The following is a 13,214-nucleotide window of genomic DNA, read 5'->3' as shown; positions in this document are numbered from 1 at the left end:
ACATAGTTGGGCAAGTAGGTTAAATGCTGTAATTATTTAGAATGTACTAGTATTTAACACATTTTAAACAGAAGAGGGATTATTGAAGACAAAGGAATGTTTTGGGATTCACCACTTGAAAACCCTGTATCCTTCTAGAATGAACAAAGATAATCAGGCCTAACACGTGCATAAAAGTTGATGTTTGCAAGAATGGAACAAGTAAGAGTTAAAAGTGCAAAAGGAGAAGAAGGGGGGCTATACAGGATGTGCAGTGCTATTGCACATCCTATTCTCTGCAGCAGTGGTAGAGCTCAAATGGGAATGTCCTTTACTTAAAGGGGTATTTCACTTTCAAAAAAACTTTTGGTAATTTTATCATCTAATCAGGTTTTTATGAACACCCTGAACAGTTTTTAATTAGCTTGATTGAATATTTAGATATTTGATGTAAATGTTACCAGGCCCTCCAGGCCCAGGGCCTCTCCCCACACACACCCATTGTAACTTCAAACTTCATTTTAACCATGATAGATTCATTAAAAACACATATTATTTTTTTCTGGTGACTCATAATACCCTCCTAATATGTGAGCAGGCTGTGTTTTCTCGATAAAAAAAATCATTTATTTTTAATAATTATCTTTTTGTATTTCATTTTTTCCATTTTTCCAAATAATTATAAAAAATAAATGAAAAAAGTTATTGAAAAAACACGGCCTGCTCACGTATTAGGAGGGTAGTATGAGTCACCAGAAAAAATAATGTGTGTTTTAATGAATCTATCATGGTTAAAATGGAGTTTGAAGTTACAATGGGTTTGTATGTGGAGAGAGGCCCTTCCACTGCTCCCTGTTGAAAGTGGAATATCCCTTTAATTGCCCTTTCTTCTCACAAATATTGGCATGGGTGTCATTTGATTTCAAGAACTCCAGATAGCAGTAATTCTGGAGCACAATATGTTTGCAAATGACATTAGTGTATTACTGTAAATGACATCAGATGGGAATGAAACGGCTCAATAATAGAGGAATATTGACTGAGTAAATGGTTATCTCTGTCATGTTGAAAATGGTACCGGTACATGCAAGGACAAGTGCAAAGGAGAGGAAGAGGGGGCCCATAGAGGAAGAGGGGCTATAAAGGATGTTCATCAGATCTAGGCTACTAGTATAGATAATGTTTTGCATAGTATTGTTGCGACCGTAGGTCGCAGTTTTACTATAAGAACCGTCACAGCTTGTCTGTGTCCGTCTGGACGTGTACACTTTTTTACGTCTATGGGTTTGTCGCTCTGACATCATGCTCTGATGTCACTGTGATGTCAGGGGAACCACTCTTAACAATGGATTTGGCGCTCTGACATCACACTCTGGCTTCACTGTGATGTCACACTAACAGAAACAGGTGACATCACAGTGATGTCAGATACTCAGAGCAGGGATCTGCATATATCGGCATAAACAGACATCACAGTGATGTAAGATACTCAGAGCAGGGTTCTCCATGTATGGACATACAAGTGATTCTGTTATGGATCTCCATATATGGGCATAAAAGGGATTGTATCCCAGACAATGCCCTGTTAGGAGAACCACACTAACAGAATCCATATATGGCCAAGACAGATGGCGCGACGGGCGAGGTCACTTTTCTTACTGGTATATTATTGTTTGTTTTTAAATGTCTCGATGAATTGAATACACAGGACCACAATGAAAATAAGCCCTTAGGACTTTTTTTGTTATTTGTTTAGCACCTTTTATATCATTCGTACCACTGCAAACTGTTAAATTATTCAATCAAACAATCAATCAACCAATCAATCAATGAATGGCACTGGAATATTTTACCAGTGTCACCAGATTATTTATAATCATTTTTTATTTTACTGTAATTCTATTGCACAATATGGAGCTTGAAGCCGATGACGCCACATACTACTGAATTATCATGTACTGTATGGGGATGACGCAGGCTTCAACATGTCAGAAGTAAGGAGATGTGATGTAAATGTGCCAGGTCAAAGGGGGGCCAACATGCAGAAGTCTCCAGAGGGGGTGTTTTTACCCATATCCCACAACACAGAGGTTCCAATTCCATAGCTTGATGCATTGCACAGTGTCATTGTGTCACCAGGCGAGATGTCACATTATGTCATTGTATGGTAGGTACAATGTTGCAATGTACAGTCATTTCGTTGTTGTTGGATGGAAACCTTGTATGTCCAAAACCCTTTGTGTTGTATTTATCATTTGTGTGATTTGTGTGAGAAAATAGCCGATCTACAAGCACACAACACCTCGCACCGTGAGGCATTGTGTGCTTGTAGATCTGCTTTTTTGTGCAACAGTCTTATATGACGAGGCAGGGCTTTAATTTACAAAAGAGAAAAACTTGGAGATACAAGGTTTCTGCTTGAAAGTGACTATTTGTTTTGCATTTTTTGACTTACATTCACATATTCTGCTTGGTACTGTTTATTATATTGTATTTATTACAGCATAAAATAAACTTGTTATAGTTCTTGCTCTTCAATGAAATTATTTCTGCTTTGGTCTTCTTTGGTAGTTTTCTTTTAGGAAACGGATAAAAATGCTTACTTGACTTTACATCCCATAATTACACAAACACAGGCATGCACGCACGCGCACGCGCACACACACACACACACACACACACACACACACACACACACACACACACACACGGTTAATGCAATGTTTATTATGTTTCTTGTAGTATGACATTTTTGAGCGGTGGTCACAACGCTCCTATACGTGGCCGTGTGTGTGGGTCTCCGTCCGTGTCTGTCTGTCTGTCTGTCTGTCTGTATGTAGCCTAAACTTCGGCGCGTAACTAGTGCCGCACCATTTACGCCACTCGCGCAATATATACATCAAAATGTGCGGCTCGGCCGGGAATGGTGTTCTATTACCTTTCGTTCCGATCCGCCTTACCATGCCGACGTAATCGGCAAAAAACGACGCTTAATTGTCCCCATTGACTTATAATGGGACAATGCAAGAAATCACTTTCAAGTATTTTTCTCTCGTAAACCATAGGAGCTACAGTTTCAAACCTCGGAGAGGAGATTCATAATGATTTTAAGAATGAATCGAAAAATAATTACATCACTCGGCCTCATGGTGGCGCTATAACGGCCCACTTTACGTTTTGCCCCGTAACTCTTGGGTCTCTTGGTTTTCCCTGGATTCCTTGGGTCAAGACGCATCTCCCCATATAGGCCACGCCCATTTGCGCCAGGATAGATTTTCCGCCATCTTGAATTTTCTCCAAAACACACTTTTTGCTCCTTTTCCTACATATTTTCTTCAAATGTCACAAAAATCGGTACACATGATCTATGAGGTGGGTAAACCACCGCTCAGTTCACACGGGTGTGATTTTTATTTCTAAATGGTTGGCATGGAGTGCAGTATTAGAGTACATTGACTTCAACTGTACAAGATCTATTACATGGCGCTAGCGCGCTACAACAATTTGAACTCTCCAGGTATAAGGGAGTGGGTGAAATACTTTTGTATTTGAAGTTTCTTTTCTCAAACTTTTGGAGAAAAAAAAGAAAAGAAAAAAGAAAACCACAGTTGCTCCACTTTGGTTTTGTTACCACACTTTTATTTCCTAGTAACCTATGGTGTGAGACCGCCCAAGTGCAGAAATAACAGATAACAGAGAATTTCCTGTTCAAGATCGTACATATAAGTTCCATTGAAATGAAACTAAACAGAGGGTGGGCGACCATCAGCCTGAACTGGTTGGGTTGAGAGAAGCGTGCTCAAAGATGCACAGCAACCTATAAATCAATCAATCAAATCAATTCAAAATAATGTAAACTCACAAAATAAGAAAGAGGCCGCACATCAGCAATGGGTTTTCTCTGCAGTGGAGTGGAGAGATTCAGGATTTTTTGCAGCACTAGCATGAAAAATAGAATGCATACAAGATATACAACTATATAAAAAATGATGTATGCAAATATAATATAAGGGGGACAGCAATTAGCAGAAATATACCCCCCCCCCCCCCCCCCCCCCCCCTCTCTCTTCTCACCAGGTGAGTGGATATTGATAATATATAATTGTACTAGGCCTGCTTGAAAAAACGGTTAAAGGAGGGGGGCTTTATAGGCAATAGATTTGCCAGGTAAGCAAGGACAACTACAAACAGAGTAACAGACTCAAAGTCAAAGACCTGCTATTAAAGGAGTAGTTCACCCCCAACATGACTTTTTTTCTATTGATTACTCATGCCATGGAGAGTATAGTTCAATAATATTTTTTGGTTTTTGTCAAAAATGTGATAACAATGATTTTTCCCCCATTGATTCCGGATGGTGACCCGTTTCAAAACGGGTCACCATCCGGAATCAATGGGGGAAAATTTACTTGAATCAAATTTTTGTCTTGGAATGTGACAAAAACCAAAACATATTATTGAACTCTAGTCTCCATGCCATGAGTAATCAATAGAAAAAAAGACATTTTGGGGGTGAACTACTCCTTTAACTATATATTTGACCCCACTGACTGGGGTGTGTGGGGGGGGGGGGGGGGGGACTTTGTTGAAAATAGGTGAAGTCCTAATGACTATTATGATTAATGAATGAATATTTTTAACAGGCCTGATTTTATTATTTTGATATTTAAGGATCTTAATTCTCATGGCTCTGCTCTTTTACCCAGCTGCTGCTTAGAACACCATTACTTTTTTTTTTTTTCTTCTTAGAACACCATTACCCATAAATCCGTCTGGCTACGCAAACGTCAGCGTTTATAATCTCGCCTCGCGCCAGTCGCGCGAGATTACACACAGATCGTAGACAAAATACAACATGGAGGATATCATCGCTGTAGAAAAGAACCCGGTATGTGTTACTTAGATTCTGACACATGTTCTACAAATGAATCCTTCTCAATTGTACTTAGTTTAAAAACCCACACGTGCTTGAGACTGTCTGTATGTTACCGTTTAGTCGTGGTCTTAGTTAACGTCAGTTATATGTAAATGTGCCAGTGCGTCCTGTCAATGCAATTGCCATGTCATGCAAGCTAACTACAGTTAGCTGCTAGCATGAGCTCAAGCAGCGATTCAATGAAAAATAATGTATCCTAATGCAGTGTTTTCTGAAACGTTTTCGTGTCGAGCCCCCCCAAATTGACACTTATAAGCCCGCGGACCCCCATCTGCAAAGACATGCCTGGGACCCCATGATATAAGAGAAGATTTGTAGGTCTCTAGCAGTGATTCTCAACTATTTTAATCAAGGACCCCCAGTTTGACATGCATTAGGATATGGATCCTCATTTAATGGTATTTCATCTCTTGAGACCCCAAACTATATTGTAAAATCAATGTTAATTTAGCTCTGAGAATGTACAAATGGACTCGTAGTCCATTTGGTTCCTAACTGTCATTTAGCTGGAGACCCCCTGAGGGTTCCAGGCCCGACTTTGAGAACCATTATTTGTCCTAAAATATATCAAGTTTGTTCTAACATGCCCAACTGCGTTCTGTACTTCTGTTATTGTATGTATATGTATGCAAATTATGTTTCTCTTTTGATCCTTGGAAGTTAACCCTGCGCTGTTGCTTATTCATTTCTAACGGTAACCTTATGACATCATGCCACCAGCCTATAACATAAGCAGGAATGAAACGAGTTTATTGTTGCTGTGCTGTTTCCATATAACAATAGTCGTCATGTTCACGAGAGTATGCCATGATCTTCCTGCCTGCAGGATGAAGTGCCAGCCATGGTGAGCTCCAGACCCCAGACAGGTCTGTCCTTTCTGGCACCAGAACCAGAAGATCTGGAAGACCTATACAGCAGATACAAGGTTTGAGGCCAAAACGTACTTTTCTGAATCTGTTTATGTTGGTATTATATTATATTATCTATTTGTGTCATGTTGATGTTGGTAACATTGTTGGTCACAACTCACAAGTTGAAAAGTATGATAAAACTAACCAGGTTTTCTTTGTTTAGGCTTCTGGTGCAGTAAAGTAAAGCATATATAACCATTATTATTTCACACTACTTAAATCTGTGTATTCCTGGTTTCTTAGCAAAACATTAAACGACTCCAATGCTAAAATACTGAATGGGCCCTTAACCAACCACATTAACACTAACCATTCAGGGAAATGTACAAGCTTACCTGACATAATGATGGAATAAGACCTTGTTTTCTTATTTAGCATAGTGATGTGACTGAAGAGTGGATAAGATATGGTTGTTTGGAAGTCTTGTTACATGGCTATGGCTAAGCCCTCTGGTCTCGACTTTACCAACCTAACAATCTGTACAGCCAAGGAACCTCCCTCACAAGATTTTATAGCCAGGATATTGATATTCACCTCTGGTCTCTTTGACCCTAACCCCTTCACGTCTCTCCTCCTGTTTGTTGTATGTTTTGAGCAGAAGTTGCAGCAGGAGCTGGAATTTTTGGAGGTGCAGGAGGAGTACATCAAAGACGAACAGAAGAACCTGAAGAAGGAGTTCCTTCACGCCCAGGAGGAGGTGAAGAGGATACAGAGCATCCCGCTAGTCATCGGCCAGTTCTTGGAGGCTGTAGATCAAAACACTGCCATTGTTGGCTCCACCACAGGTTGGTACTGCTAAAAGGAAGATGAATCGAAATATGTTCAAGACCCCTTTTGTCTTGGGAACCGTTGGATGGGTACTTATTCTTTTTATGCTCAAGCCAAATGAATGAAACCATTTCATTATAACGCATGTAATCGCTTTAAGGTATATTATCTTCATATGGTAAAAGACAGAAAATCTATTTGCATTGTTTTGTTTTCAAATATGTTGTGTCGCCACACTCGATTTTCATATTGCAAATGAGATGATTAGTTATTAGTAATTATTATTATTTTGTAATGATTTAGTAACAACCAAAATACAGGCTAATACTTCTATACGGTAAATAGTCATTGATTGATTTTTCATCAATCACTGGCCGCTGTTTAACTTCCCATGGCAGCGAATTTTCAAATGAGTTTTAATCTGTTCTGATTATGAACCTTTTGTAAAACTTGACATAATGGTTTCAGCCAGGGGAATGAGACTCACATTTTCTTTTAAACCAGATTAACTTGACTTTTATTTCTGTAATTGCCTTATTATTTGTACCTGCAGTGTTTTCACTCACTGGTACTTTGAAAGCTAACACCAGTCAAGCTTGTGCATATCTAAGTGCAGTTGTGCACTGCAGTCATATTGTCTGTTATGATTCCTTCCTTAAAGATGACATGGGCTTTTTCAATCTTTCCCCCCTCAGGCTCCAACTACTATGTGCGTATCTTGAGCACCATTGACAGAGAGCTTCTGAAGCCCAATGCCTCTGTGGCCTTGCACAAGCACAGCAATGCTTTGGTGGATGTGCTGCCTCCAGAGGCTGACAGTAGCATCATGATGCTGACATCTGGTACTGTATATCCCTCACAGAAGCTTACCCATTCACCATTTTATCTTCTAGAACTGAAAAGCAGGGCTGGGACTTTTAACTGATTAATTTTGATTAATTACAGAAAATGAACAAGATAAAAATAAAATGTTGCGCCTAGTTTTTGCACCACAGAACATTTCTCACTGTACCAGTTTCATGCGTACCGATCATACCAGACAGTGCACCAACCAACAGACAACAAACCCCAGTGCACTCAATGGGAGAAGAAGCCGGTCAGATCCCTTTGCTTGGGACCAGTAGATGGGAAATTTAGATTGAAAGAACTCCCTCATGTATTCACTTGTATACCAAAATTAATCGAGTCCCAGCCCTACTGTAAAGTCATAACTGATAAGATTCTTCAGGGAAGGATGCCTTTTCCAAGGAATAATCTAAAAACGTTGTATATATGTGTGTGTATTTATGTATATACTGTATGTATAGTATATTAATGACAATATTTTTGTGTAGATGTGGTGTCATGACCAACAACACTTTTATGTTGTGCAGATCAGTTTAACTGTTTGTACTTCTAGATCAAAAGCCTGATGTCATGTATGCTGACATTGGAGGAATGGACATCCAGAAGCAAGAAGTCAGAGAAGCTGTGGAGCTGCCCCTCACACACTTTGAGCTCTACAAACAGGTGATGTCTAAGAAATACATTTTTGTTGCCAGTGGAGTAATTATGATCGTGGTTGACATAACCTGTTGAGGACATTGTCCATTATTGATCTTTGCTGACTGTTCCTCTTCTCAGATTGGTATTGACCCACCCAGAGGTGTCCTCATGTACGGACCTCCAGGCTGTGGCAAGACCATGTTGGCCAAGGCTGTAGCTCACCACACCACAGGTAGACACAACTCACTGCAGAAGCTTCACACAGTTAAATTTCAGTGCCCATTTAAATTAAATCAGGATTTTACTGTGTGTATGCATCCGACATCAAAAGGCAGTTCCAAGTGAAGTGGATGGCAATATGACTATAACGACAAAGATGGTCGTAAACAATATCTTTTGAATGGGGGGGGGGGGGGGGGGGGTATATAGTTAAAGTTATCGTGCTGGTTGAGATTTAGGTAATCTGCTAGATTCAGTGTCATTTCAACATTGTGTGAACTTGAGTAACATATTGATTGTGATATACAGGCATCGCTTTAGTTACCACCCATCTGAAACGTATCTATATACTTTGTTTTCTCCCAGCTGCCTTCATCCGCGTTGTAGGCTCTGAGTTTGTCCAGAAGTACCTGGGTGAGGGTCCTCGTATGGTGCGTGACGTTTTCAGGCTGGCAAAGGAGAACGCCCCCGCCATCATCTTCATTGATGAGATTGACGCCATTGCCACAAAGCGCTTTGATGCACAGACTGGAGGTACAGTCTTGTCCCCCAGGCAATTTGATACATACCGGTATACAATTTTGTGCCAATACTTGGGTATATCCATTTTCAGCACAGATGGATTGAAGATTCCGTCCATGCAAACTCATTCAGTTAAATTCTTTGTCTGCTAACAATCGGTGTAAAAGGAGAAGTATGAACAGGTTTGCCATAAGCCTTCACTAAAACTAAAAGCTATATCTCGTTTCCCTTCCTTCTTCAATAGCTGACAGGGAAGTTCAAAGAATCCTTCTTGAACTGCTCAATCAAATGGACGGCTTCGACCAGAATGTCAACGTCAAGGTGAGCTTTCTCGCTTAATTTGAGAACGCTCTTTGCAATTTCCCATCGGGGTACAGTTTGGGCAGCATCAAGACTACAGTACCTCTGCCCTGACATCCCCATTCAATAAGCCCCCCCCTCCCCCAAGGGAAAGCACAGGGGAGGTGTTTTAACTAGTGTTTACGAGGCCTCAGACCTTTCTTGTAAATATATACAAGACAGTTATATGAAACTCTACTTAGACTCCATGAGTCTGAAGGCAAAAACCATAACAGCCCAGGCATTAAATTCAATAGATCTCAATTTCGATAACCACATATGATCACCTTAGAAATATCTTTAGGCCCATGATGATACCAAAATCTGGAATTCCCTTCCAGAAACCCGTAAAGCTATCAGCTGTGTCATCAGTATAAAAAAAGGCACCTAAAAAGTATTGCTTTTAACTAGGGTGACTGCATTAAATACAGACGTTTCTATAAACTCATAATTTTAAGCTCACTTTCATCATCTCATCCACTGACGTTTGACCTCCCTCAGGTCATCATGGCCACCAACAGAGCAGACACACTGGATCCGGCCCTACTGCGTCCTGGACGTCTGGACAGGAAGATTGAGTTTCCCCTACCAGACCGCAGACAGAAACGGCTGATCTTTTCCACCATCACAAGCAAGATGAACCTCTCTGAAGAGGTCGATTTGGAAGACTGTATCCTTATTGTCCCAAACATGTGTGCCTGTGCACATGTTTTATGTCCGTTTTTGAGTGTGTAACTACATAATCTGGGAACCCATTCCAGAGGCGTGGGACACCACCTCCTTGTAGAAACAGCAACTCTGTTTGGCTCTGTTTGGTCAGGGGAGGGCAGTGGAGCTGACAATCACAGTGGAGCCATCCTTAAAGCCATACTGTGTAAGATGCCCAACTAGTGGCATTAGCCCTATAGCAAACCGCGGTCGCGTCCGCGTCTTTCGGACGTTTTTCGTACCTTCAGACCCCCGCGTCTGCCTCCACCTCGCTGAGATCTATCTTTTAAGGGGTCCCTTGTTCCTGTGCGTTCAGTAATTCCAGAGATACGGACTCCTTCACCCTGCCTGGTAGGCGAAATTACCTAGAGAAGGGATGGTACAAACGGGCGACAACAAATATGGCTGCCATAGCGACCCCACTTCAAGATGCGCTGTGATTGGCCGGCAGTTGTATAACCCTCGCTGTGATTGGCCGGTAGTGTGATGACGCAATTTTGGCGCGAGATCCGGTCCACGGCAAGGATCTCAGTTTACATACAGAGAAGGCTTTACAGGCTGAAATTCACGGCGCGGATCTTCTAAAACTTTTGTGATTTAATAGTTAGGAGAATTTTAAGATTTGTTTTATAAAAAAAGTTACATAGTACAACTTTAAGCTACATGATAGTCCTTTCTGTCATACCTTGAAGATAAATGATTTGCAGTGCAAAGATCCCAGTAAAGCATAGAGCAGAGAGAAAAGAAAATGTTTAGTTAAACCGACGAACGGCGCGCTCAGAGCTCATATCTGGAGGAAACGAGACGGACAGAGAGATCAAGCACAGACAAAGTGACAGAGAAACACACTTCCTCCAAAAAAAATCTTTTGAGGACCATGGTGAGGAGCTGCATCCGTCTCGTAGATTGTTTAGATTTTCGCATTTGACTTCCCTCTTCTGAGCACGAGCACGTTCGTTGCACGTTGAAAGACGTCATCACGTTCCGCCAAATATGGGCATATGATTTCCGCCCTCGTTCCCTAGTTCCGTCTAGCTCACAAGATATAGCCCTTGTACATAATATAACTGAAATGGCTGAAAAGGCTCTATATTTCAATTCAAGTCGCGCTGTTTCTGGCACTTTCTGCCGAGGTGAAAATTTCCCATTGAGATTTATGGGGATCCTAGGAGGCGGGCTACATTTTACCAGAGAGCAGACGTCACTGGTCACGTGACCCCCAAACCATCACAATTCATTCCCAGCTCGACAGGAGGGGGGGCACTTGGGCTAATGTTCACTCATCAACATTAACATATATAAATTATATAGTTGATTATTGAAAATGGGTGGTCATCCCCTTTAAACGATACGGTTTGGCACCAGTTAGTTACAGTAAACTCTTGGCTCCAGTTAGAGTAAACTTTAAATTAGGCTTAGAGCACTTTAGTGACCTCATATCATCTGCACAGGTGTATGTTGTGGTTGTCAAATAAATATATTCTACAATGTCTGTTTTCAAGTGAAACTTAGAGCAAACCAGGACTTCTTGTTCAGAGCAAAGATCGAGTTACATGGCTGAAGAGGAGATTATATTCCCTGTAAAAAAATATATTTTATTTTTGGTCCTCCTTTTGTTTGACACAATAAGACCGACCCATTATTTGTCAAATATTTCCTCTGTAGAGCAAACTAGAAGGGTGCTCTGTGGACTGCACATCTCTGCCAGGATGGGTTGTCTGGCTAGGGCTGTGAAGTGATCTGTAGTGATTTGTGTGCATTTGGATCCAAATTGGTTTTGGTTTCGAATGTAAATACGAAATAGTAGAACATCTAGTTACGTGTACATGAGCAGGGCTATATGGGGGAGTTGAATCAAGATCTAAGGAATCCTGGGGGAAAAAAATGCTGATCGTACAACCAAGGGTCAAGAGAAAGTGGCCAGGTGCCGCCATGAGGCCAATTACAAAGATTTTAGGTATAGTGTCTTCCTTTACTGGCAATGTGCATGAAAACTATGACCTTGATCGGTCCGGTGGTTTCCAACATTAGCTGCACACAGACAAGCGGGATGAAAACATTATCTCCACAGCCTGGATTTCCGGTCTGGTGGAGATTGATTCACCTAGTTGAAAAACACAAATGTTGACTGCTATAATAATCCCCCAACTAATGCCTGTGTATTACTACAGAAGTTGGCTATTAGGAAATTGTTAGTTTATTTGGCAGACAGTTATCCTTGACTAATGTGCAGATGTGGCCAGACCAGACAAGATCTCAGGAGCTGACATCAACTCAATCTGCCAGGAGGTGAGAGGGAGATTAAGTACTCTTATGACACTTGTTTGTCAGGTCAACCAAAAACAAAAACATATTTAATCTGAACCCTTACGTTCTTTTGTCATTAGACATGAAAATCCGATGCCGCACTTTCCAATGTGTGTTCTTTATGTCAAGAGCTCGTTCTGAAAGGCATCTCTGCCAACCTGCATAAACATTTTGATCTCGTTTCACATCCTTTCAACCTCAACACTCAGGCTAAAAATATAAGCTTCCCTTTAGCTACATTTATCTTTAATCTGTTCATCTCTTCTTCTGCTCTTTCAGGCTGGCATGTTAGCGGTGCGAGAGAACCGATACATCGTCCTGTTCAAAGACTTTGAGAAAGCTTACAAGACTGTTATCAAGAAGGATGAGCAGGAACACGAGTTCTACAAGTAGACGGCCACATTCTTTACAATTTCCCCCTCGAGGGACAAAAGCAAGGCATTCAGACACAGTTTGTTTTGATTTAGGTGTGTCTGTATCTGTAATGTACTGTATATGTTGTGGAATTCCCTGACACCGACTTGCATTGACATTGGACTTGCATTGACGTTCAGCTTTGATTTCACTGTCAAAATGCCTGATATCAAATTGGGGATTTTGATTCCAGTCTTGACACACAAATACACTATACATACACACGCAAGTAATGGAATCTTTTCAACAGCCATTCTGGGGATTCCTGATATTTGATTTCATTATAGCTAGTATAAGAGACTTTATATCCATACAGTATGTACTCACTTTGAAACAGTGCTCTAAAAGTAACAATTAAAGATGTTTTCCATAAAAATGTAATGACTGTTGTTATCTATATACGAATGAAATGAAATATACTGCTTTTATTCATTTCAACAAGCCCACTAGTATAATAAGCCATTAGATTTGTGTGGTTTGCACAAGTCAGTGTTGTACTTGTGAGTGACAGACAAGAATGTTGCTACATACTGTCTTAAGCGCCAATCACACTGTAGTCAGAGCGTTTCAGGCAGAAATCGTGCACTTTATGAAATAAGCATGAAATTTGGCACACAGAATATGCC

General features: G+C 40.8%; 1 protein-coding gene across 1 annotated transcript; it reads left to right on the top strand.

Moving 5' to 3' along the window:
• The first annotated feature begins 4,812 nt into the window (after window positions 1-4,812).
• Window positions 4,813-12,964, top strand: psmc4 (proteasome 26S subunit, ATPase 4). Its single transcript, XM_080748788.1, has 11 exons — window positions 4,813-4,867; window positions 5,742-5,840; window positions 6,425-6,611; window positions 7,290-7,436; window positions 7,994-8,103; window positions 8,218-8,311; window positions 8,665-8,832; window positions 9,065-9,141; window positions 9,661-9,829; window positions 12,101-12,156; window positions 12,454-12,964. Exons 1-11 carry the CDS (start codon window positions 4,835-4,837, stop codon window positions 12,565-12,567), a joined length of 1,254 nt encoding a protein of 417 aa, XP_080604914.1. The 5' UTR covers window positions 4,813-4,834; the 3' UTR covers window positions 12,568-12,964.
• Window positions 12,965-13,214: the final 250 nt, after the last annotated feature.

The sequence above is a fragment of the Nannobrachium achirus genome (assembly GCF_963921795.1).
Source record: "Nannobrachium achirus genome assembly, chromosome: 2".
NCBI classification, from domain to species: Eukaryota; Metazoa; Chordata; class Actinopteri; order Myctophiformes; family Myctophidae; genus Nannobrachium; species Nannobrachium achirus.
The sequence above is the reverse complement of the archived record's forward strand: the minus strand, read 5'-3'. Positions and strand labels throughout refer to the sequence as shown.